The sequence below is a fragment of the Phragmites australis genome, chromosome 4, assembly GCF_958298935.1.
Source record: "Phragmites australis chromosome 4, lpPhrAust1.1, whole genome shotgun sequence".
NCBI lineage: Eukaryota > Viridiplantae > Streptophyta > Magnoliopsida > Poales > Poaceae > Phragmites > Phragmites australis.
This window is the reverse complement of record NC_084924.1, coordinates 41,070,153-41,092,460: the sequence shown is the minus strand read 5'-3', so window position 1 is coordinate 41,092,460 and position 22,308 is coordinate 41,070,153. Positions and strand designations below refer to the sequence as shown.

The 22,308-nt window shown below is 45.4% G+C and overlaps 3 protein-coding genes across 4 annotated transcripts; 2 read left to right on the top strand and 1 right to left on the bottom strand.

Moving 5' to 3' along the window:
* Window positions 1-374: 374 nt before the first annotated feature.
* Window positions 375-2,418, top strand: LOC133916547 (uncharacterized). Its single transcript, XM_062360248.1, has 5 exons — window positions 375-523; window positions 635-755; window positions 845-948; window positions 1,892-2,023; window positions 2,134-2,418. Exons 1-5 carry the CDS (start codon window positions 521-523, stop codon window positions 2,158-2,160), a joined length of 387 nt encoding a protein of 128 aa, XP_062216232.1. The 5' UTR covers window positions 375-520; the 3' UTR covers window positions 2,161-2,418.
* Window positions 2,419-4,250: 1,832 nt separating this feature from the next.
* On the top strand, window positions 4,251-7,517 carry LOC133916546 (uncharacterized). Its single transcript, XM_062360247.1, has 3 exons — window positions 4,251-4,548; window positions 5,898-6,210; window positions 6,284-7,517. The coding sequence occupies exons 1-3, from the start codon at window positions 4,468-4,470 to the stop codon at window positions 7,279-7,281; spliced, it is 1,392 nt and encodes a 463-aa protein (XP_062216231.1). The 5' UTR covers window positions 4,251-4,467; the 3' UTR covers window positions 7,282-7,517.
* Window positions 7,518-7,562: 45 nt separating this feature from the next.
* Window positions 7,563-11,797, bottom strand: LOC133916545 (protein kinase STUNTED-like). Of its 2 annotated transcripts, none has more exons than XM_062360246.1 (11): window positions 10,822-11,795; window positions 10,635-10,720; window positions 10,426-10,544; window positions 10,191-10,306; window positions 9,636-10,094; window positions 9,285-9,533; window positions 8,889-9,052; window positions 8,694-8,773; window positions 8,434-8,587; window positions 8,161-8,310; window positions 7,563-8,041 (listed from the first exon to the last, which is right to left on the bottom strand). In XM_062360246.1, the coding sequence occupies exons 1-11, from the start codon at window positions 10,970-10,972 to the stop codon at window positions 7,802-7,804; spliced, it is 1,968 nt and encodes a 655-aa protein (XP_062216230.1). In that variant the 5' UTR covers window positions 10,973-11,795; the 3' UTR covers window positions 7,563-7,801. The 2 variants fall into 2 exon arrangements, 1 of the variants encoding a protein (XP_062216230.1); XR_009909509.1 differs by having other exon boundaries at window positions 7,900-8,041; window positions 8,429-8,587; window positions 10,822-11,797.
* Window positions 11,798-22,308: the final 10,511 nt, after the last annotated feature.

Below are 22,308 nucleotides of genomic sequence, written 5' to 3'. Positions count from 1 at the left end.
GATGGTATAGATGCAATTTTCGGTTTAGTAAATTGTACTCTCTCTATTCAAAAATAGTAGATAGATTTTTTGAAAAAGTCAAACTTTGTATATTTTAAGTTGTATTTAATCAAAATATAAAAATATCTAATATATAAATTTATACAAGTAAATTCATAATTAAAAAATCACACTATCTAAATTTTTAGCTATAAATGATAGATTTTATGAAATCAAAATCTAATTTTAAAGACTGAGTTAAAATAATACATCTATTATTTTTAAAGGGAGGGTGTAGCTAAAGAAAAAAATTATGCGGGCTGTGGTGACCCAACAGAGGGTGCCACGCCTGCTTTATCTTCCAGTACTCAAAGGCAATCGTGGCCGTCGAAACCACCCACCGGCTGACTATATGATGCAACCGCACGATAAACCCTATATCCTCCACCCACCCAGCCTCCCTCGAAAACCCTAGAACTCCTCACCCTCCTCCCCGGCGGCGGCCTCCTCCTCCTCGCGAACCCACTCTCGCCTCGCGAAAATGGTAAGTCTTGCCTCCCCCTGCTTGATGGGTTCTCCTCCCGGTTTCCCCCTCGTCTCCGCTGAATCGAGCCCGTCGCGCGTTAATCACCGTGGGTTTTTCGGTGTCTCGCAGAGCCTGGAGGCGGTGAACCCGAAGGCGTACCCGCTGGCGGACGCGCAGCTGACGATTGCGATCCTCGAACTTATCCAGCAGGCCGCCAACTACAAGCAGCTCAAGAAGGGCGCCAACGAAGGTAGCCGACCAATCCCTTCCGCCCGTTTACTGCGTTGTTTTCTGTGATTTTGGGTTGTGTCGCTTGAAATTTTGTGTCTTTACGTTCAGCGACGAAGACCCTGAACAGGGGGATATCGGAGTTCGTTGTGATGGCGGCTGACACGGAGCCGCTCGAGATCCTCCTCCACCTCCCCTTGCTAGCTGAGGATAAGGTACTGATTTTTTTTTTTCTCTTTACCCGTTTGTTTTTTTATATATATTGTTTGCTCTGTGCAGTCTAGTAGTATTTGGTTATTGCTAGCTTACAGCATATTTGATTGTTTTTTTGTGTGGTAAAAGTATAGTTCGTAGGGATGGTAATATGCATGCTGTGTTTGTTGTGAATATGTGATATTAGTCTGTTCATGTTGGAAGCAGCTGGAGTTTTCTTGCGCGCCCATATTTGCAGTTATAGTTCAAACATGATTTTGTTGGGTTGTGAGTGAGAATGAGCTACTGCTTTCTTTTGATTTTGTTGGGTTGTGACTGAGAATGAGCTACTGCTTTCTTTTGAACTGCTGGTATGTATGTTCAGTGGTTGGAGTAACTCTGGGATTTGCATTTATTCAACTTGAGGTTGTACTTGGTGGTCAATACATCTTGGATATTATTAGGATCCTCGTTGTTCTTGCTTATGCCACCACATCTTTGGTACTTTTGTTTGTTGGACATTAGTGGATTGTTATTCTGTCCAAAATGTAATCACTGCAACTTTGTTTTTTTAATTGCCTGTTTTTATCCTTCTACACAAAATGGTATATAATGATATGACCAGTAATTGCAATAGTTAGTATGTTCTAGCTCATTTAATGTTAGCAGGTGCACCTGTTTTCGGTGCCGTAAGGTGTACATATTGATAATTCAGCTTTGCAGTGACATGATATAAGGAACTCCTTTTAACAGATGTGCATTTTTTAGTTCTACATGCTTCTTTGTGGGCTTTATCCTGCTTGAAGAACTTGCACAACTACTCCTATACCTTTGATAATTACTGGCTTCAAATTCTGACATGTTTGTTTTTGGATTGCTCATGCATCACTTGTGTTTGTTGACTTCTTAATGAATACAACAATACACACCCTTGGTTAAACTCATTTTGTACTGTGCTATGTGCAGAACGTGCCGTATGTATTTGTTCCTTCAAAGCAAGCTCTTGGTCGTGCTTGTGGGGTGACCAGGCCGGTCATTGCTTGCTCAGTGACCAGCAACGAGGGTAGCCAGCTGAAACAGTCGATTCAGAGTCTCAAGGTGATTCTAATTCTACTCAATTTTGTAATTTCTGTTAGTTTGCTGTTTAAGCTTAATATTTTCCTCTATTGGCACGTTTCGTTAGACTAATCAAATTTAATGAATTGCAGGATTCTATTGAGAAGCTTCTCATCTGATTTATCAAAGAACTTTCAGTGTGATGGGCCTCAGACAGACACATTTTTCAGAGGCTTGGACTGGTGATGGTGTCTTGTTTACTAGATTTTAAGTTTTCTGAACTATGTTTGAAGACGGTCAAGTCATCATACTTGCATTGTGCTTCATCATCTTATATTTACGGAGTGTCATGTAATTCTCAAGACATCTGTATCATGGTGGTTATTCTCTCAAGGTTCCGACCACTATTGTAGTGGCCGATGATTATGGGTTTATAATTGATAGCTGGCTGCTGGCAACTTCCATGCGACCTCTTGCTGCGCAAAATAAATCTTGTGACTGGGGTAAATGAAATTTACTGGGTGGCTGATTGGAAAACCTGGCACTGGTAAAATAGTTAGGTGTAATTGTTTTATTACTTAACAGGAGCTCACTCTAGGAATTTTTAGGATTTAGCTTAATTTGTACTGAATCTCAGGGATTAGGATCCCAAAACATCATCTTCAAACAGGCATTAGAGCTGCTAGTTATGCTCATGTGAGCAGCCGGTGCAAACTGGTCGACAATATGGTTGTGCAGCGTGTAGGAATGAAAATCGGTATGGTAGGTACAAGTAGTGTTCATCTATATCTGTCCGTATATGCATATCCGTGAGCATCTATAGGCGAAGAACGGATATCAAATCCGTCATCCGCAGGTATGACTAGATGGGTGGTGCTAACGGTGATGGCAGGAGGTAAGGTGATGTTAGGGTGTTGCTGCGCGGGGTGGCGCGAGGTGTGGTAGTGCAAGGCTGGGCAGGATGGCGGCGCAGACTGCAGAGTGGTGCTGGGTGGGGCAACGCAGGGTGGGTCGGCAGGGTGGGTCGGGGTGGCGCTGAGTGAGGCAATGCAGGGCAGGGAGGGGTAGCATAGCACGACACAGGGGCAGTGCTGGGCAAGACGACGCAGGGCGGGGAGGGGTGACGCGACGTGACATAGGGAGGAGCTGGTGGTGTGCGAGGGGGGGGGGGGGGCGTGCTGGGAGCTCGAGAGAGGGAGTATGTTGGTTGGCAAAGGATTAGGGATTTGGAAGATTAGGATAGACTCACCTGTTAGATTGTTTTTATAGATAAATGAGTTTCGCAAGTATGAGTATATTTTCTACATTTGTATCTGTTCATCTGTCGGGTAATATTTTCTACTCATAAACATATGCGTCGGTAAAAAAAATACTATCTATGTTCTATCTTATTTGAGTATTTAATTGTGGGTAAACGGGTAATTGAGATATATTATCATCTCTAGCAGTGCGATGAAATTCATAGCGGGTGTTAGATCTCTCATGGAGGAGTTGATTGCACAATTTTGATCGAACCAAAATTGAGCCGGCTATGTTGTTTGTCCTAGATTTGCTTATATTTCATGTATCGAATACTTCTCACCCAATAATCAACTTTTCCACAAATTGGAGCGTAGGAATGCTACAGCTGAAAATTCCTGTCTTTTTTTGTTGAAGCGCAGAGCAAAAATGAAAGCGATTTCGTATGGTAAATTCCCCTGTTTCTAGCGTGCGACCAGATGGAAAATTCCGGCGGAGATCAAACGAGCTGTCGATACGAATACGAGCCGAGCCACTCGAGAGGATTCGATGTGGTTCGTTCGGCATCCGCGGATGCGCCCCGCCTCGCCTCGCCCTACCGCAGGGCTGGCAACGCGAACGCCGCGTCCCACGTGGCCGCCCGTGATTGCGGACTGCCGACGCTGCTAGGTCGGTTCCGCGCCGTGGGCCCCACGGACACCGCAAAACACGTTTCGTGCGCTACGCGGACTACTCAACCCACCGCCTTCGGCTGCAAGTGGGGCCCACCTTGCCCACAGCCAATCAGGGGCCGCCGCTTAACCCAGCCCCACCTCCGCCGCGCAGGCACAGCGTACTGCCCCCACGGTCCACTCCCTGATACCTCCCACTGACATAATGGCCCACCAGACGCGCGACCCACATGTCAGTGATTTCGTCTCGCAGATGAACCCGTCCGTAACCGAGTCGTACGCGAAATTTCCACGCACGACTCGGGCTCCTTGCTCCCCGGCTTTAAATAGCGGCCCACCCCCTCAGCCTCGAAGAGACGCTCTTTGCTTCCTTCTCCTCCCGCAGCCCTAGAAATTTTCCCCCCTCCTCCTTAGCGAAACCCTAGCCGCCACGCCAAAAAATTCAGCCGCGCCCGAAATTTTCCGGCCGGTTCCTCACCGCGAATCGATCGTTTTCGGTCTATTCGCGGTCGATTAGGTGGGCCTTGCCGCCTATCTTTGTTATCCGGCGGGGTAGAGCGTGGTCGCGCATCGGCCATGTCGAGGTGCTTCCCCTACCCGCCGCGGGGTTACGTGCGAAACCCAGTGGTCGTGGCCGAGGCGGAGTCTACCGCTAAGGTTTGTTGAACCGTCGGATTTACACACGCACGTGCCGGATCGTTTGTTCTTGCGGTCTTGCCTGTTGGTTTTATCGGATCTGTGGGTTGTGCGTGTGTGATTTGGGGATCGCACGTGCCGGGTAGCTAACCCTTGCGGCGGGGGGAATGTAATAAACCTTGGTTAGCTTTGATGCGCGAGGTCGATCTGATCGATTGGAAGCTTCAAATGACAACCACGAGTTTAGATCGGTTTCTAATCTTGGCTGCGTGTTTCCTTTGAAATACCAAGAGAACTAGAAAAAACGTAACTGATTTAGCAGATGCCTATTTCATTTCTACAATTGGGCATCCTGAAATTGCTTGAAGCTGGAGATCCATTATGATTGGGTGTTCAAATTGAATGCTCCTCCCGTTGGTTGGCCGTAATTTCTTGGTTGCGTCGTCAATTATGTCTAGTCCCGAAGCAATTTGGATACGAAATAATTGATTGTGTTGCCCTAATATGATTTGGAAAAGCGGTTGCTGTGAGATTTTGTGTAGTTAAAAAAATGGAGTTGGCACGATAGCATCAAGTGAAATGAAAATTTTCTTTGAAACGAATTGCGGTACCAGTCCCAATTGTTGTTTTTGTAGCTTTGTTTATCACTAATTTGAGTTCATCGGTTTTGTTTTGGAAACCTTTCATTACGAAAGAACAGTAAGGCAGTGGTGTTGCTCAATGCTCTCTATGTTTGCTTTTCTAAATTTTTGACACATGATTTGCAACATTCTATGGGGTTTTTTTTTTGCAATACTGGAAAACCAAAATCACTCCAATATGTTTTCTGCACGTCTTAATTGTGTCATATTGGATCAACTTTTCATTGCCTGTACTTTTGGATGTTTATTTTGCTTGACTTTGTTCATTTTTTCTTGTATTTGCCAGCCTGTGTGTATTCTATGGATTATCAAGAGTTTGTTATTTTGTTGTATGATGTATTTTTATGCCTGACTTCGACTCACTTTATATAAATAGCAACTAACGACGTTTGTTTGACTGTGTTCATTGTTAGATTCTGTGCTATTTAGAATGTACAGCATTGCAGATTTTAAGTACCTTCTGTTGTAATGAATGGAATAGTGTTCAATATGATTGTAAGGATTGCAATTATGTGGCTAACTGTGTAATATATCAAGGATATATGAATAATTCCATGTGAAGCATCCTTTTTTGAACTGTAATTGATAGCACTTCTGTGCAAATGCTACATTTGTTCTTGCTGTGTGCTTGTGCAAGTATGAAACTACATTACAATATTGCCAAAATGCTGCATTGCTTTCCCGTCGTCTGTTCTAAATCAGAACTGACGATTACTCTGGTGGCTGAAGCTCCAGAAAGAACGGGGAAAGGCTGAAAAGAACAGAGAGAAAAGGAGTGAAAAGAAAGCTCTCCAGCAGGGTGAGACATCTAAACATTCGAAGTACAGCCATAAGAAGAGGAAGCATGAAGATATCAGCGCTGCTGGTCAGGTGCCCAAAAAGGTCTCTAAAGAATCAGTTGAACAGTTGGAGAAAAGTGGACTCTCAGAAGAGCATGGAGCTCCATGTTTTATCCAGACAGCGCGCCACTCTCCTGAGAGCTCGCAGGACAGCAGTAAGAGAAGAAAGGTTGTACTGCCCAGTCCAAGTCAAGCTAAGAATGGTGGGTTTTTTTTTTTGTTATTTTAGCATCCTTTTGTTTCAAGATTTGGTGATCCTAACGTTTGATTTTGCAGGGAACATCCTTCGCATCAAGATTAAAAGTAATCAAGATTCCCCAGCAGCTGTTTTGGAGAAACCACGGGTTCTTGAGCAACCATTGGTCCAGCAAATGGGGTCAGCTTCAACCCTGCTGACCAAGCAAAATTCAATCCAGCATCACAATAAAGTGAATGTGAAATCTACATCTGCACAGCAAAAGATCAATGGTGGTTCTCAAGCAGTACAAAAACAAGTCAGTACTCAACTCCCTGTGAAGTACATGCGGAGAGATGGTCCCCAGACTACAGCAAAGGTTGTGCAAAGGATTGATCCCCAATTATCTGTGAAGGCACCAGTTGGAATTTCTGGCCAGCAACCTCCGAACATATCGGGAAGTGTTGTTCATCAACCTGTGAGAGTGATGGGAAGAGTTGATCCCCCACATGTAAAGACGACACAGAGAGTTCAAGCTCCACCTGCCATGGTGCAGAGAGTTTATCCTCACTTGATTTCTGACATTCAAAGAAAATGTCCTCCAGCTTCTGCAAAGTTGATGCAGAAAGAGACCAGCACTTATGCGGTTTGTCAGGTTGAAGTGCCACAGCCTTCTCTTATGCAAAATCCAAAGATGGAGTTGCCTGTCATAGAGCAGCACCAGCAGCCAACCGCCTCTCTGCCCAGAGAAGAGCCTTGCTGCTCTGGTAGGAATGCAGAATCAGTTCCAGTGGAGCTGGTGAAGCAATCAAGTTCAGATCGAAAGAAAAGCCGCAAGGCTGAGAAGAAAGAGAAGAAGTTTAGAGATCTATTTGTTACCTGGAATCCACTTTCGTTTGAGATGGAAGATTCAGATATTGGTGAGCAAGACTGGCTGCTTGGCAGTACAAGGAACTCTGATGCCAGCATGACGAACTGCAGAGCAAGTGGTGGTTCTCTACCATTCCAATCGATGGAGCAGCAGCCTTCGTTGCAACCAAGGGCGTTATTTTTACCGGACCTTCATATCTACCAGTTGCCATATGTTGTGCCATTTTAATTGTCTAGTGAGGTAGATAAGAAGAGGTATTGGGAGCGAGCTGTGTGCGTATGGGAGATAATGGTTCCCTGCCACAATTTTCCAGCTTTGTTTCGGAGATTGTTGTTTCAGGACAATTGAGTCTGGCTATCTTCCTGTAATGTAGCTGAATTTTCTTTTGGCTCATTTATGTTAAGCAGTTGAACTGCAATTGTATTGTACTATTGTCGTATCACAGTGTTTTTGTTTCGTCCGAATTGTCTCTAGACTCTAGTTGTATATCAACAGTAACAGGATAATCATTTTGTGGCAGTGACGTGACAACATTAGGGCACACAGATCCACTAACGACACTGTCGAGGACCATAAGAAGCTTTCGAGGAAGCCTCCTGGTGCCGAAAATGTGGCACTGGTGATGCTTTGATACCGTACTGTACATGGTATCGTAACCAAACCAAACAATGACAGCCCAGCTCGACCCCAAACAATAAAAGAGCCGGAGAAAAACGAAGTTACATGTCCACAAAAACGCAGGCGTCAATCAATCGAAGCTGGACGACAGGCTCCACCGTTCCCGGAGGTACTCCTCCAGGGTGCTGAAGCCGCTGCTGTGCTCGGTGCTCGAGATGGACTCGGCGTCCTCCACGTCCAGCAGGGCGAGGCCCAGATGCAACCTCACGTTCGCCGCCGGGTACGCCTCGTCATCCAGGCAGTCCGGATCGGCGGCGGCGCCCTGGTCAGCGATTCTCGTCGTGCTCTCTCCTCGTAGTATGCTCAGTATCTGCACGGCACAACGAATGAACAGGTAAATGTAATGCCAAGTTGTGTCACTCTTGGTAAGTCGCGTCGGTCTCGTTTCTCTCGGCCAGATAAAACACGAGCTTGAGCTGGGTGGCTGACCTGCGATATCGGCGGCCTGAGCCGAACCGACCTCCTGAGGCAGAGGGACGCGGCAGAGGCCATCCGCCTCACCTCGACCTCGTCGTGCTTCACCTCTAGCCTCGGGTCTAGCAGGTCAGAAATGTCGCCGCTGTTAAGCACCGGAGTGGCCTGTTACACCAAGAAACGGCCAATCGTGTCAGGCAATAGTAGGACAACTGCGGTTTCCATGTTCTCATGACTGGTGATGCATCGAGGGACACGAGGTCGAGGATTGGTAGGAGGCCACCTTACCCGCATGACGAGACTTTCTTGGCCTTTTGGTGACGACCCGTCGCCGCTGATGGGCTTTCTCCCGGACAGGAGCTCCAGCAGGACGACGCCGAACGCGTACACGTCCACCTTGTCGGTGACCTTCCCGTACATGAAGTACTCCGGTGCTAGGTACCTGCAGTGCACAGAAAAAAAAAACCCAACAAATTTCATGGGACGAGCCAAAAAAAAAAAAAAACCGTGCACCGCCACACGCCGCGGAGACCAGCTTTGAGGCGTACCCGAACGTGCCGACGACGTCGCTGTGCACCAGGGAGGCCGGATTCGATGGCGCCCAGATGGCAAGCCCGAAATCGGATAACTGTCCCAACCCGGGGGGGGGGGGGTCCAAAGTTCGCAGTCGTCAGTGCCGAATCCAAACGGAAAAACTTCGCAAAGAAGGGTGCGTGTATGGTGGTGTGTCACTGTTGAAGTACCTGAGCCTCGAACTCTTCTGTGAGAAGGATGTTGGACGACTTGACGTCCCTGTGAATCACCGGCCGCGAGCAGCCGGAGTGCACGTAGCTCAGGGCTTCCGCGATCCCCAGCGCCGCCTTGTACCGGTTCTCCCATGACAGCGTCGGCTTTGACGACCTTTCCCCTGCAAACCGAAGCATCAGACGTCAGAGCGAGAAGAACAGACAGCTGCTCCCACGCCTTCCAACTGTTCTGAGTACAACTCATTTGAGTCATTTCCTGAAAACTACACTCCGCTACTAACCTTTGTCTGCAAAATTCCCGGTTCCTTAGAACCAAATCAACCGTACTGAAGCGAAATGTTTTCATGGTGACATCACATGAACAAAACTGTAGATGCAAAGATGTGCTAGTACCGTGCAGGTTGTCCTCGAGGCTGCCTCTGGGGAGGTAGCTGTAGACGGAGATGAGGTTGGGGCCTTCGACGCAGACGCCGATCAGCGGGACGATCCGCTGGTGATGCAGCTTGGTGATGATGTCCACCTCCCGGAGGAAATCCTTGGACGCCTCGGCCGACGCCTTGGATAGTTTGATCGCCACCTGCTGCCCGCTGGCGAGGTTGCCCCTGTATACTCTGCTGTTCCCTCCGTTCCCTATCAGATTCTCTGCAAGAACCCAAAAACGGAGACGACGAATCATGAGGTGAAAGATGCAAGATTGAGGCGGTTTGATGCGGGGTTGTGGTGTGATGGGAGGACAAAAGGAACCTGAGGAGAAGTGGTTGGTGGAGTCGTATAGCTCCTCGTAGCGGAACCACCGGCACCGCGCGCCGCCGCCGCCGTCGAGCATTGCCTTGAGCTCCACTGCGAGCCCGGCGCTCGGCTCGGGGGACGCGGACGGCGAGGACCGCCTCGGCAGGCTCATCACCCACTGCACCACCGACTGCTTGCGCGGCTCCTCGCGCTTGGGGCTGGGACGGACGGAGGCGGCGTCGTGCGCGCGGCGGAGCAGCGGCCACCCGAGCCTCTGCTCTGGCGCCGCGCCGCAGCCGACCTTGGTGGCGTCATCGAAGCATTTCGTCGCCGGCGCGGCGCCGCCGTAAGCGCAGCTCATGGCGTCGAAGTGCATGGACCGCACGCTCCGGTTCGGGTTCGGGATGATCACATTGGGCTCCAGCCCCACGCTCGGGTGCAGCACCGTGCGGAGCAGCGGCTTCGGCTCTGCTCCTGCACACCAACTCGTCACCAAACGATTAGCCACTCACTAACCAACTCTCCATAACCAACCACGCTAATTGCTCGGATTAAGAGTCGCTTAGTTACCAAGTGGCAGCTTGGGCGCCTCCCTGACGAAGACGGCCTTGCCGTTCTGGATGGCGACGACGGTGGTCGTCGGCGGGAGCTTCTTGGCGCAGTACTTCGCCAGGCAAGTCGAGCCCCTGAGCAACCGCAAAAAAAAAAAAAAAAAAAAAAAAAAAAATGCCGGTGCTAAGGAAATGGTGGCCGGTGACGAAACAAACAGCACAGTTGGATCATACAAAGGTTGCTGCGTGCTTACCCGATGGAGTACTTCCTGTTGGCGCCAAGCACCACCACCATGGCGGCGCAGTGCTTGGCCTCCTTCACTAGCTCCTTCTGGATCGAGTTCCCCGGCGTCACCCGGCCCACGAGAACAATCTGACACGGACCAAAAATAGCACGTGAATTTAATCGGCAGCAGGACGGCATGCAGCTCCGTAATAGCAATCACGACCCATGCTTGCTTACTTCTTTCTGGCCGCAGAGGGCCTCGTACTCCGCCAGGTAGTCGTCCAGCGTCCTGATCAGCTTCAGAGTGTTCGTCTTGCTGTGGTCTGCAACGAGAAACCATGAAAATGTCAAGAAAAGAACGCAACGATTTGTGGCAAGTATACCAGGACTGAATCGAACTGCCGAGTTCTTGACAGATACGAACCGGACTTGCGGTAAATGTGCACGGCGACGACGCGGTCGCCACTCCTCGCCGCCTGGTTGAGCGCCCACCGGAGCAGGTCCCTGCCGACGGCGTCCATGTGCAGCCCCACCAGTATGCACCGGCCGACACCCTCCCCGTGCTCCACCGCCATGACGCCCCCACTCGATCGCCGGGAGCCAGCTCGAAGGTCAAGAAATCAGCACGAAACGCACTTGTCCATGACACACCAAGCCAGTCAGTAACCTGCAGGCCGCCGGTTAGCTCAACCACTAATCGCCGTGGGCGTCCGCTGACACAACACGATCCCGGCTACTAGCTGCAACCAATGTGCGACCCGGAACCGCGCTGCTCGAATAGAAAACTACCGAGGCGGCAGTCCTCGAGACGACGGCCGCCTGGAAAACGAGTTCCGTTACCCCTCCGGCTACTCACTTATTTATGGCTGAATTCATTCGACTCAAACCGAAAGGGGGTAAACGAGGAGGAAGATACAAGCGCAAGCGACCAGAGCGCGAACTATATCCTAAGCGAAAAGAGGCGTCGCGGTGAATGGCGAGGGGTGGGAAGAAGCGACAGAGGTAACCACCTAAAATCTGGTTAGCTCGTCAGGTTTCAGCTGCAGAGGCGCGTATTAAAATGGTTTCATAGCGCGGGATCGTCACCATCGGCTCTGCTCGGTTCAACCACTCCAACCACGCACAAAAAGCACGAGGCACCGTGGAGGGGAGGAGGAACGGACGAATGAGCGAGCCGGCCGGCCGTCGTCGCCGCGCGGTCCGGCCGGTCAGCGACGGCGAGCCAGCAAGGCTGGTGTTTTTGCGCTGCCGGTGAGGCAGCGGTAGCAAACAAGGAGACGGTGACATAGACAGGCGGGCGAGAGGAAGGAGAGGGAACCGGGGAAGGAAAGGTAAGGAGATGAGAGTAGAGCAAAGAAATTCTTGGTGGAGATTGGAGAAGCAGGGGAAAAAGAGAGCGATTGGAGAGGTAGGTCAAGGAGCCATCGCCCATCGGTCCATACACATATCCAAAAGGGCGAAAAAAGGAGAGGAAAATAGTCCCCACATGGACAGAAAAAAAAAAGAAGTGAAAAAAGAAATTTGAGAGCTCTTTCGGAAGAACAGGGCATCTATATGTTTCATTGGGAATTTGGGATCAAGAAGGACTGGCACATGTTTATTTTTTATCTTCCTTCAAATTAGATGCCTCTGCCTTTCAAGGGGAGATGGCCTCTGAAAGTCAAATGGAAAAACATGTGCTTTAAGTCTAGTTTAACTAGGTTTTCAGTTGGCTGTGTTTTGTGACTTTTACACAATTTTTCTTTAATTAATCAAGCTTTTAGCTCACCGACGTTCTTTAATTAATCAAGATGGATCTCTTATCAATTTGTTTCAAATGAAAAAACAATTACAGCATTTGTACAAGTACTGCTTGGTACTGCCGTATTGATTGCTTCGAGCCGAATCGCAAATTCAATGCACGCACTGGTGCAGTCATCATCTTTGGTAGGAGTCCTTTTTGTTTATTTTTCACTCGATCTAGGTTGACGTTGACTTGTGGTGGGTTAGCATACAGGATGATTTCATTCAACCACGAGGGTCCCATCTACTTGTATTTCTACGCTAAAAAGATTAAATGATCTAATAGGGAATAAATTAGACTCTAATTAAATTATTTCAAACTAAATCTAGAACAAGTAGACAAACTAGACTAGAAGAAATATAAAGCAACAACAATAATCAAATTAGATAGAATTCTAAATAAGATAACATGCAAGCTACAACAAAACCTGAATTATGGAAATTTAATTTGTAAGAAAGTAAATGTTTAAGGTAAATGTAGGAAAGTAAGAGATAGATAAGAAGATATAGAATTTTTCGCTAAGGTATCAAAAAGTTAGTACTCCTTATAGTCCTTGTTGAAGCATCTATTAAGGATATCATCAAGGCTAAAGTGCTATCTAATGATAACTGCTTCTTCATCTTTGGATCGGTGGATTTCAAACAAGCATAAAACTTCTTCTTAGACTCCCACAAGACACCTCCAATCATAAAAACTGGCTAGGTGTTAGCAAACACTAAGAGTAACAAGTCAATAGTTTCACTTGGCTCAAATCAAATCTAGACTACAACTAGATGAATATTTGACACTCTACTTGCACTAATAATATCTTTAATTTTTAATTAAGAATTTTACAAATCACTCTAGTAAACTCTCTTGCCTCTCGATCACACAATAAGTGTTTCAGCTCATATGAATAGCAAAGTATGCTCAGGTAACAAAAATAAAAGTGTATATATAGGCCAAAGGTCCAAAACAAGTTGTTGCCTAACTACCCACATTTTTCGTGAACGCTGGGCTCCAAACACTGGACCATCCGGTATGAACCGTCCACCAAAAACTAGCTTTTACTTCACTAAATGCTTCAACGAAACCTCCGATGTATATAACGGACCATCCGACGTGTATAGGTTTATATTTCAGTCAATAAAACATCTAGACTTTACTTTGACGAAGCAACCGATGTATACACCAGACTATCCGGCATGTATATGTTTGAAGTCCATTTTATGAAAATACTCCGGTGTAGCCAACTTTACACCATCGAATCATTCGGTATGTACAAGAGTGTCGAGATAAAAGTTCCAATGAGTATAAACATCTCAGCGCCGGACCATACGGCGTGTAGAGTTTTTTCAGAACTTGTTCAATTTAAATTTCTTTAAGTCATATCTTTACTTCAACTTATCCATATGCTTCTTTGAGATATCTAGAGTAAGAATTTTATGAGTGTGCATCTAAATAAGTCTAGATTTAACTAGATCAAACTACTACTCTTAGTTCTTTTTATAGTACAGTCAAATAACAAAAGAAAAGGAGGCTATACTACTCCAAGTGGTATTCATCTTCTTGTAAGACTTTAGGAGATCTTTAATCTTGACGTTTACATCCTTTGATTGTTCATTCAATCAATTAAGGGATCAAGATCATATAATACCATTGTGAACTGATTTTTTTATTACTCTTCAAAACAAACATAATAGCCACAATGTATAATTACCATTAATCATCAAAATATTTGCCACGTACCTAGAGGCTAGATGTTACACACATCAGGGTATCTGCAAATTTGGAAGAATTGTGTTAGGGCTCTATCTATGTAGAGTCAAAGAGCCCTGCATACTTGAGCTTAAGGATTTATATGAAACATTAACAAATATCATGTATAAATCCCATGGTTTAATTGCTAGAAACTTTGTTTTGGGCCTACGCACTAAAAGGATGACATGAGGATAGACACTGACGTTGCAAGCATATTGATCGTGTTGCTTCGATTTTTAGGCATGTTTGTTTTAACTGTAGATTATAAAAAATAGTTTGTAGATTGTGAATAGTAAGAAACTAGATTGTAAAATCTGGATTGTTACAATTTGGTGAATGACAGATTACTAGATTGTTATAATTTAGGTGTTAGATTGTAACAATCCAGTTTTTACAACCAGCTATTTGTTTCAGCTTTTGAATTATAATCACAATCTAACTTTTACAATCCGACTATTTATTTCAATTTTTAAATTTTAATCATAATTTAGCTTTTACAATTCGAAACAAACAGATCTTATGCAGCTTACTGGTATCTATCATGCTGTAAAATCCAAGGTGAATAATGGCTCTTTAATTCGTAGTGGTATTACCTGCAAGTATATAAGAAGCAGTTCCATCCCAATCCTACAGCACCTTGTTCGTTGACCTGAATAACCTGATCGATGCAAATTATACCTGAGTACACGCCGAGTCTGTCGTAGGTACATAGGCGACCAAACCATCAACCTGATAAACCCAGTTTCGGAATTCCAGGTGCTTTTGCTCAAGCATAATATACCAGTTCCTCCACAGCAGCCGCCGTGGGGTTTTCCGGCGGGAAAACTCGCACGAGCCCGGTGGATCGACCGGTTCGTCGGGCCGCCGGGTGCCATGCCGAGGGTGCGCAGCCCGTGCGGCGCACTCGCGCGTCGTGTCGCGTGTGGCGACCGCGCGCGAGGACGCGGTGGTTACGATTATGAGGCGGCGGTGACGCGAGGTCGCGGTCGCCCACCCGTGGCAAGTGGCAACCGCGACGAGGCCGAATCGACCCGACCCGCTCGCGCGCGCGCGCAGTAAAGTAAATGCGGCCGCCCGAGTAGGAGGACCAGTGCAGCACCGACAGAGGCGGGCCACCAACTCGATGTCAGCTCGGGAGGAGGCTCACAGGACAGAGGACCTGACCCCGGCAGTGCCATTAACTCCGCACCTCGGGATGGACACAACGGCCTGACGCGATGGATTTCTTTTTCGGAAAGCAAGAGCCTTTTGTTCTACGTGCACGGAGAAGCTCGCTCGCCTTCCTCTTCTTAATTTTCCGGGGAATGCCAGCCACGGATTGTAGAGACCACTTCGATTTTTGTGTTGTAAAATTAACCATTAGCGAAAGAAATAGATTAATTTACTGAGTTAATGTATATAATCACAGTGATACTAAAAACACCTTATTTTTAATAAAGTTTAGCCAAAGTCTGCATCTCTCAAACTTGATTATAAATATTTCTTCCCAATTAGTAACATCGATCACTTCTCGCGTTCTAACAGATTCACTACCCCTACAGACATGTCATAATACCGTTATAATTACAAATACAGTTTTTCTCTCTGAGATCTAGTTATAACAACTATATTAGAATTCTGTTATATACCACTAATACAACACTAAGTTCTATAAAACTAATTTTATATAATTATTTAATACATATATCCAACACTTTGATACTATAAATTGAATAGTCAGAATCGAGTCGGGTGTTAGTTGCAGGCATAGAATGATCAAGCCTTTCCGTAAACGTGTGTAGGATGGGCGATAACCAAATGCAACAAGGACGATCGTGGCGCGGCCGCGCGGGAACTGCTAGAACTCCATAGCAACCCACTGATCCGGCCTCCCGACATTTCTCTCCTGCTACAGTAACAAGGAGTGAACAGAGGGCGAGCGATCTCTTCGGCGTCGATCCAGCCTGTGCGGTCTGGGTTGGAGGGTTTGCATCTGCTTTTGGGTTGGTTGTCCCCAGTGTCGATGGATCTCGATCTGATAACGGCGGATCTGGTTTCTAGGCCATCAGTTGTGACTTATTCGGAGCTAGTGGCGCTGGATCTGATATCCTTGTTACCTGGTGAAGCGGTAGCCGATGAACGTTCACTGTTGTTTAAGCACGATGAACCTTTCCATGAGGGTTCAGGCGTTCAGCGTGCTGTCCGTTGTGACATTTCAAGGGTTGAGATTTAGAATCAGTTTGTTTGATATTTTGTTTTAGGGCTTTTCTGAAAAACTATGATTTAACTTGTCTGAAAAGTTATTTTAAAAATAGGTTGTTGGTTTTTATAATAAAGTTTTGACTTCTTAATACATAACTTCTCAGTAAAACGCCTCTCAACGAACTTCTCAGCTTTAATTTATTTTTCTAAAAACAGGTTTCTGACTTCTCCAAAAATCATTTCATTAAGAAATTTTTTACGGTGGTCTCGAAGGAACTTGAGCCATCTATTTTTTAGATCAAATAGTCTAGATTGGTTAGAATACTACCCATTATTTAGAGGTAGTATGAGTAGTATATGAGATGGGTATATGTAGTATAAGATTATTTTTGGAAAAAAGAAATAGCATGATAGTTATATCGTGCAAATTCATAGGTTTAATGTTTAGACTGGCTCAAATGCTGATTATTTGGTTGAATGATTATTTAAAAATTAGGTATAAAAAAAGATTGCAGTATCCTTCAATAATATGATGGGTAAATATTAATATTAATATCATAATTACAGAAATATCCAATCACATGAATAATCAATAAATTTATACTATCTCCTGCTTATAGGTAGTATAAACCACTATAAAAATATTCTTTTTTTAAAATCTATTTATTTTAACTTCTAGCTTGTACTAGCAAGAAACAAAACAAAAACGAAACAACGTACTCTTATTCACCAGGTCAGAAGGGGATTTCTATCTCTATCTGCGACGCTCGTCACCACCAGGCTCTGGCGTGGCGGTAGGAGTGGGTGCGCGGACCAAAGCGGTGGAACAATGCACAGGAGGACCTGTAGAGGGCTTTTTTGTAATATCTGTTTTGTTTACGGGTCTCCTTGTAACGTCTGTGATATTATCTTTATATGTTAATATAAATCTAACACGTTCCGAGAAAAAAAAATGTACTGCAAACCCCGCACATAGTTGCGCTAGTCCTCCGGACTTTCCCTCACAGGATCCACGTGGCGTAGCATCATGAACATCACATGATATTGTAAGGCCCTGTGTTGCGGTTAACTAGGATTCCTGTGAAGATAATAATTTCGGAGAAATTCCTAGGCTTCGAGCATGTAAATATGTAATCAATGGATTGGACTTGAGCTGAACCCATGGTGGGCCACTCCGTACTTCGCTGCCAGCTTCTATTCTCGGATCCCAAATGGAAAAGATTACTGCTCTCCGACCGCGCACCTGAAGTCGCACAGTCTGCACGTGAGATCCTCTCGCTCCACGGCAGTCTCGCCCCGGCCACCGACACCCTCACCGACCAATCATTCACCGTGGGCCGGGGCGCCCAATCGAACACCACTCTTCCCTTAGCTTCCCTCCACAAATACCGCAGGAACAGCAACACAGCAACAGCGAGCTGAGGTCCCGAGCTAAAATCTCGCGCGTAGGGGATCTCTCAACCGACCGATGGATCGAGACCGATCGGTCGCGACGGCGTGCGTCGTACGTGCATGGCAATCATTGAGTGGATGGTGGCTGCCTGGCTGCCATCCATCGTCGGCCGGTCGGCTGTCGCCACAGTTAAGCCGGCCGGCCCCGTGCGCGCATGCAGGCCACTGCTCGGTGCATGCATATGCTGGTGCTGCCACGGGCTGGTCACGCAGGCCACTGCATGGATGTTCTCACGAGACGGGCAAGGGGCAGGTCGGTCATGGCACGTACTGCCGCCGCATGTGCCGTTTGCCTTGCCGGCCGAGGGAGGAGGATGTTTGGCTGAATTGGTTTGGCATGCGGCCGGACGGTTTTGGTGCCCGGCTGCCTGCCGTGCGCGCGGCTAGCTAGCTAGCCCTGTGGAGTGGGAGTGGCCGGCCGGCCGGCCGGCCGTCGCTGTCGCTGAGGCGCATCGCGTACGGGCCCGGGTGCGCAACCGAAGGCTCTATACCCGGGGCAAGTGCGGGGAACACTAGGTTAGCTTGCTCCATCGACCGATCGTCGGTTACGTGGCTACGTATGTGGCGTAGTACATGCATGCACCAGCACTGTGGTGTGACAAGCTAACCAAATGAGCTTGGCTGCCTGCGCATGGCTATGTCAAGTCGTCGATCGAGAGCAACATCATTTTCTGGATCGGCGCTAGCTAACAAAGCATGATAGATCATTATTGGTTGTGTTTATAAAAGTACAAGGAAAAGCAGAAGTATTTTTTAATTGGGTAAAAGCAAAACTATTTGCCGGCGCTAAACATGTCTGCAGACTGCAGTTACTCAATTTGGGCCACGGCACAATATTTTGTCCTCGGTCTACTTCATATATATATGTAGTGTAGTGCGTCTTTTCGTTCCAGCCTTTTATCTTTTTATTGAACACGATTGTAGTGTGTCGGTAGGAGAGATTAAATGATCATCAAAAGGCATATTATTCCATCACTCCTTTGAACAGATTGTCAAGTGGCTTGCTTGGCGGGTTGATGATTGTCGTTTACAAGTCAGTAGAGTTTCTTTTCTTTAAGGAACGAACACTATCTCAAGAGAACAGTAGGCATGCATGGTCGCTAACTTGCTCCTTAATAAGATGTACCAGAAGTTTACTCACAAATGAGGTGGGCCGGAGAGTATGTTTCTTCTGAGGAAAATTGCCTATATACCACTGCCCTGAACCGTTTTACAAACCTAACACTCCTCTGATCCAGATTATTACTTTAGCCCTTAGTTCTTAGGTTTGCTCCATTCTAACACCGCCTGATCAGATTCATCACGACGATGCAAATCACATGTGGATCTCTCCTATTGTTACCGTGTGTTTGGTTGGACATATGAGCCCGAGCCTAGATAAGATTGTTCAGGATGAGGTCTTGTCCCCACGTTTGATTAGCTGAATTGAACCAAACCAACATCTTGGGTGGAGTGGTACAAATTTCAAAAATATTACATCTAGATGCTGAATGGTCCCGTGTGTGAAAATCGACAAACGATCTCGCACATGTTCTGTTAACTCTGCTAATCACTTATGGTTAGTAATAATTAGTGATTGTCAGTTGTTATTAAGGTTTTTTAGTTAGGTATTAGTTACAATTAGATATTATTAACCAAAACTAATTATTATTGTGGGTATTTAGTGATGATTATTGACAACGTAAGTTATGATTAACTAGAATTAGTAGTGATTAAGTACTATTAGCATAATTTATTGATAATAATAAATATAAAAATACTATTTCTATATAATAATAAAGTTATATATGGATATAATATGTGGCATTTAAGCAACTAAACACGTTCTCGTATCATCTTATACATTCAACCAAACACATCCTCATACTGTCTCATACATCTAACTAAACAACCTACTCGTACCACATCATCCAGGACCATCCCGTCCAGGACGATATCATCCCATTCAACTTCGTTCAACCAACCAAATGTTATCTCAGTTTTTCTCTCTCTCGGCCTCTCTCTTTCCCAGCATGCACTCCAGCACCCCATCATCTCCAACTCCCACACTCATTCCAACCGTTGCAGCTCTAGCTCGGTGTTCTTCCTCACACATGCCATCCTCTCTGAAAGGATTGGATGACCAAAGAGGGAGGGGGTGAATTGGGCTATTAAAAAAATTACTTCTACTGAACTCTAAAATAAGTAGCAATCTTAGCCTAGATGAATTAAAATACGACTACACAATCAAACTAAACAGAAGCATGAAAAAACAAGTAAGCTAGAACACAAAGTAAATGTGGAAAGTAAAGCTTGCAAGTAAGTAAAATGCTCAGATATAAATATAGGAAAATAAGGAGATGAACAGGAGAACACCAATTTTTTTCCCAATGTATTGAGGAGTTAGCACTCCCTCTAGTTTTTACTCCTACCAAATTCTAAAACAAGTAGCAATCTTAGCCTAGATGAATTGAAATATAACTACACGATCAAACTAACACAGAAGCATGAAAAAAAAGCAAGCTAGAACACGAAGTAAATACGAAAAGTAAAGCTTGCAAGTAAGTAAAATGCTCAAATGTAAATATTAGAAAGTAAGGAGATGGACAAAAGAACACCAATTTCTCCCGATGTATTGAGGAGTTAGCACTCCCTCTAGTTCACGTTAGAGCATCCACAAAAAATATCGCTCTCCCTTAAGTCACGAAGTATCAAGTTCTCACTCATAATTGCCACTTCTCCATCTCTGAATTGACAGGCATCAAATCAAACACATAGCTCTTACTAGGGCTCCCACAAAAACTCCAAGAGCTCACCGAGACACCTCCAATCATCAAAGACCGGTTAGGTGTTACCAACAACCAAGAGTAATAAGTCAATAGATTCACTTGATCAATATCAAGTTTAGATTATAGCTAGATGCACACTTGCTACTATTCAAGTACTAAAGATGTCATTAACATTCAATTAAGAACTTTAAAATTCACTCAAGTGCACTCTCTTGCTTTTTAATGACACACACAGTGTATGAGCTCTTCTGGGATTGCAAGAGAGACAACTGAAATCAAGTGATGGGGTATTTATAAGCTAGAGATCTAAATTTAGCTGTTACCAAACAACCCATCTTTTTTGTTAACACCAGATGATACGGTGAGTATCTCCTCGTAATCACCGGACAATCCAATGAGTATAAACTTCAGAGCCTCATTGTGCCAGCTGTCATTAGCAGTTACTACTGATAAATGATTCGGTGGATTCATCCGGTGTGTTGTAGTTTATCATCAGACCATCTGATCAGTAGAATCAAGCCAAACTACATGTTGTAATATTCTCTGCAAAAAGTAGTCTGGTAATTCCTTTTTGCCTTCACTGGACCATCCGGTGAGTGTAGCTTCTTCTGAAACCAAAAATTATTCTCTGCAAGAATTGCTTCGGTGCTCCCATCTTTCCATCACCGAATAGTCCGGTGAGTTCAACTTCAATTTCTCTGGAGCATTTTGCTTATGTTGAAAAAGCTTTAGTGCTCTTACCGAGGTAACACAGGACCATTCGATGCAATACTTTGAAAATTTCAGGACACGTGTCACTAATAAAAGGTTCCGGTGATACCTGCATGTCAACCACCGGACCATCCGATCAACACATATGATTTCTATCTTAACTAAGAAAAGAATGCTCCGATGAGAATAAGATGGACACAATCGGAACATCCGGTGGGGTTAACTTTACTGAGCTCGTCCAATTTAATCTTTCTTGAGCTACTTAGTGCTAGAATTTCATAAATGTGTCAAACCAAGTCTAGACTCAACTAGATCAAGCTACTACTCTTAGCTCCTCTTTATAGTACGGTTAAAAGACTAATAAAGGAGACCTATACTACTCTAAATATCATTCATCTCTCTTGTGACACTTAGAACTAGAAAAACCTTAATCTTGAAACGCATCTCCTTTGATCGTCCATATAATTAACTTATGGATCAAGAATACTTGATCATTATTGTGAATTAAATTTTTTAATACCTTTCAAACAAATTTGTTAGTCACAATGATACGATTGTCATTAATCATCAAAACACTTACCACTTAACTAGGAATCTAAATGCTACACTCTCCGATCACCCCTAGGTGACTGCACCATGCACCTGCTCATCGCCCGCTGGAACCCCTCCCTCTCCCGATCTCGTACCACCGGATCTAGAGGTGAACGTGAGATGGCCGCCACGGCGACTACGTGTGACATGCTTCTGCACTAGTAGCGGTAGCTATGGTCATCGCCAGGGATTCCAATTCAAACGAAAATTTACCAAAATTTCGTGAATTTTGTTTTTCTCGCTAGTGAAGGAAATATGACGTTCTATTAAAAAACAGTATTTTTGATTTTTTAAATAATTTCATAGCATTTATATAGGATGAATATTACTTTATGCGGGATGAGGCAATAGGGCATGGTGAAGCACAGAGCTGGGGTTGGTGCTGATGGAAGGCTCTGGCGGTTCACTCCCTCGGCCACCTGCAGCTCCTTCCTCGCCATGCTTGCCTGCCCACCGCCGCTCCTCTTTCCAAACTCGTATGTATGTCCTGCTCAAGCCGGAGACAAAGGAGAAGGGGAGGAGATTGATAGGAGATGACGGAGTGGTAGTGTGGTACATGTCGCAAAATAAGAGAACTAATTAGTGCTAAAGTAGTAATTATTCGGAATGGAATAGTGGTATGTCTGCAAAACGGTTCGGGAGAAATGATATGTATAGTCAATTTTGCTATTCTGGTATAGTACAG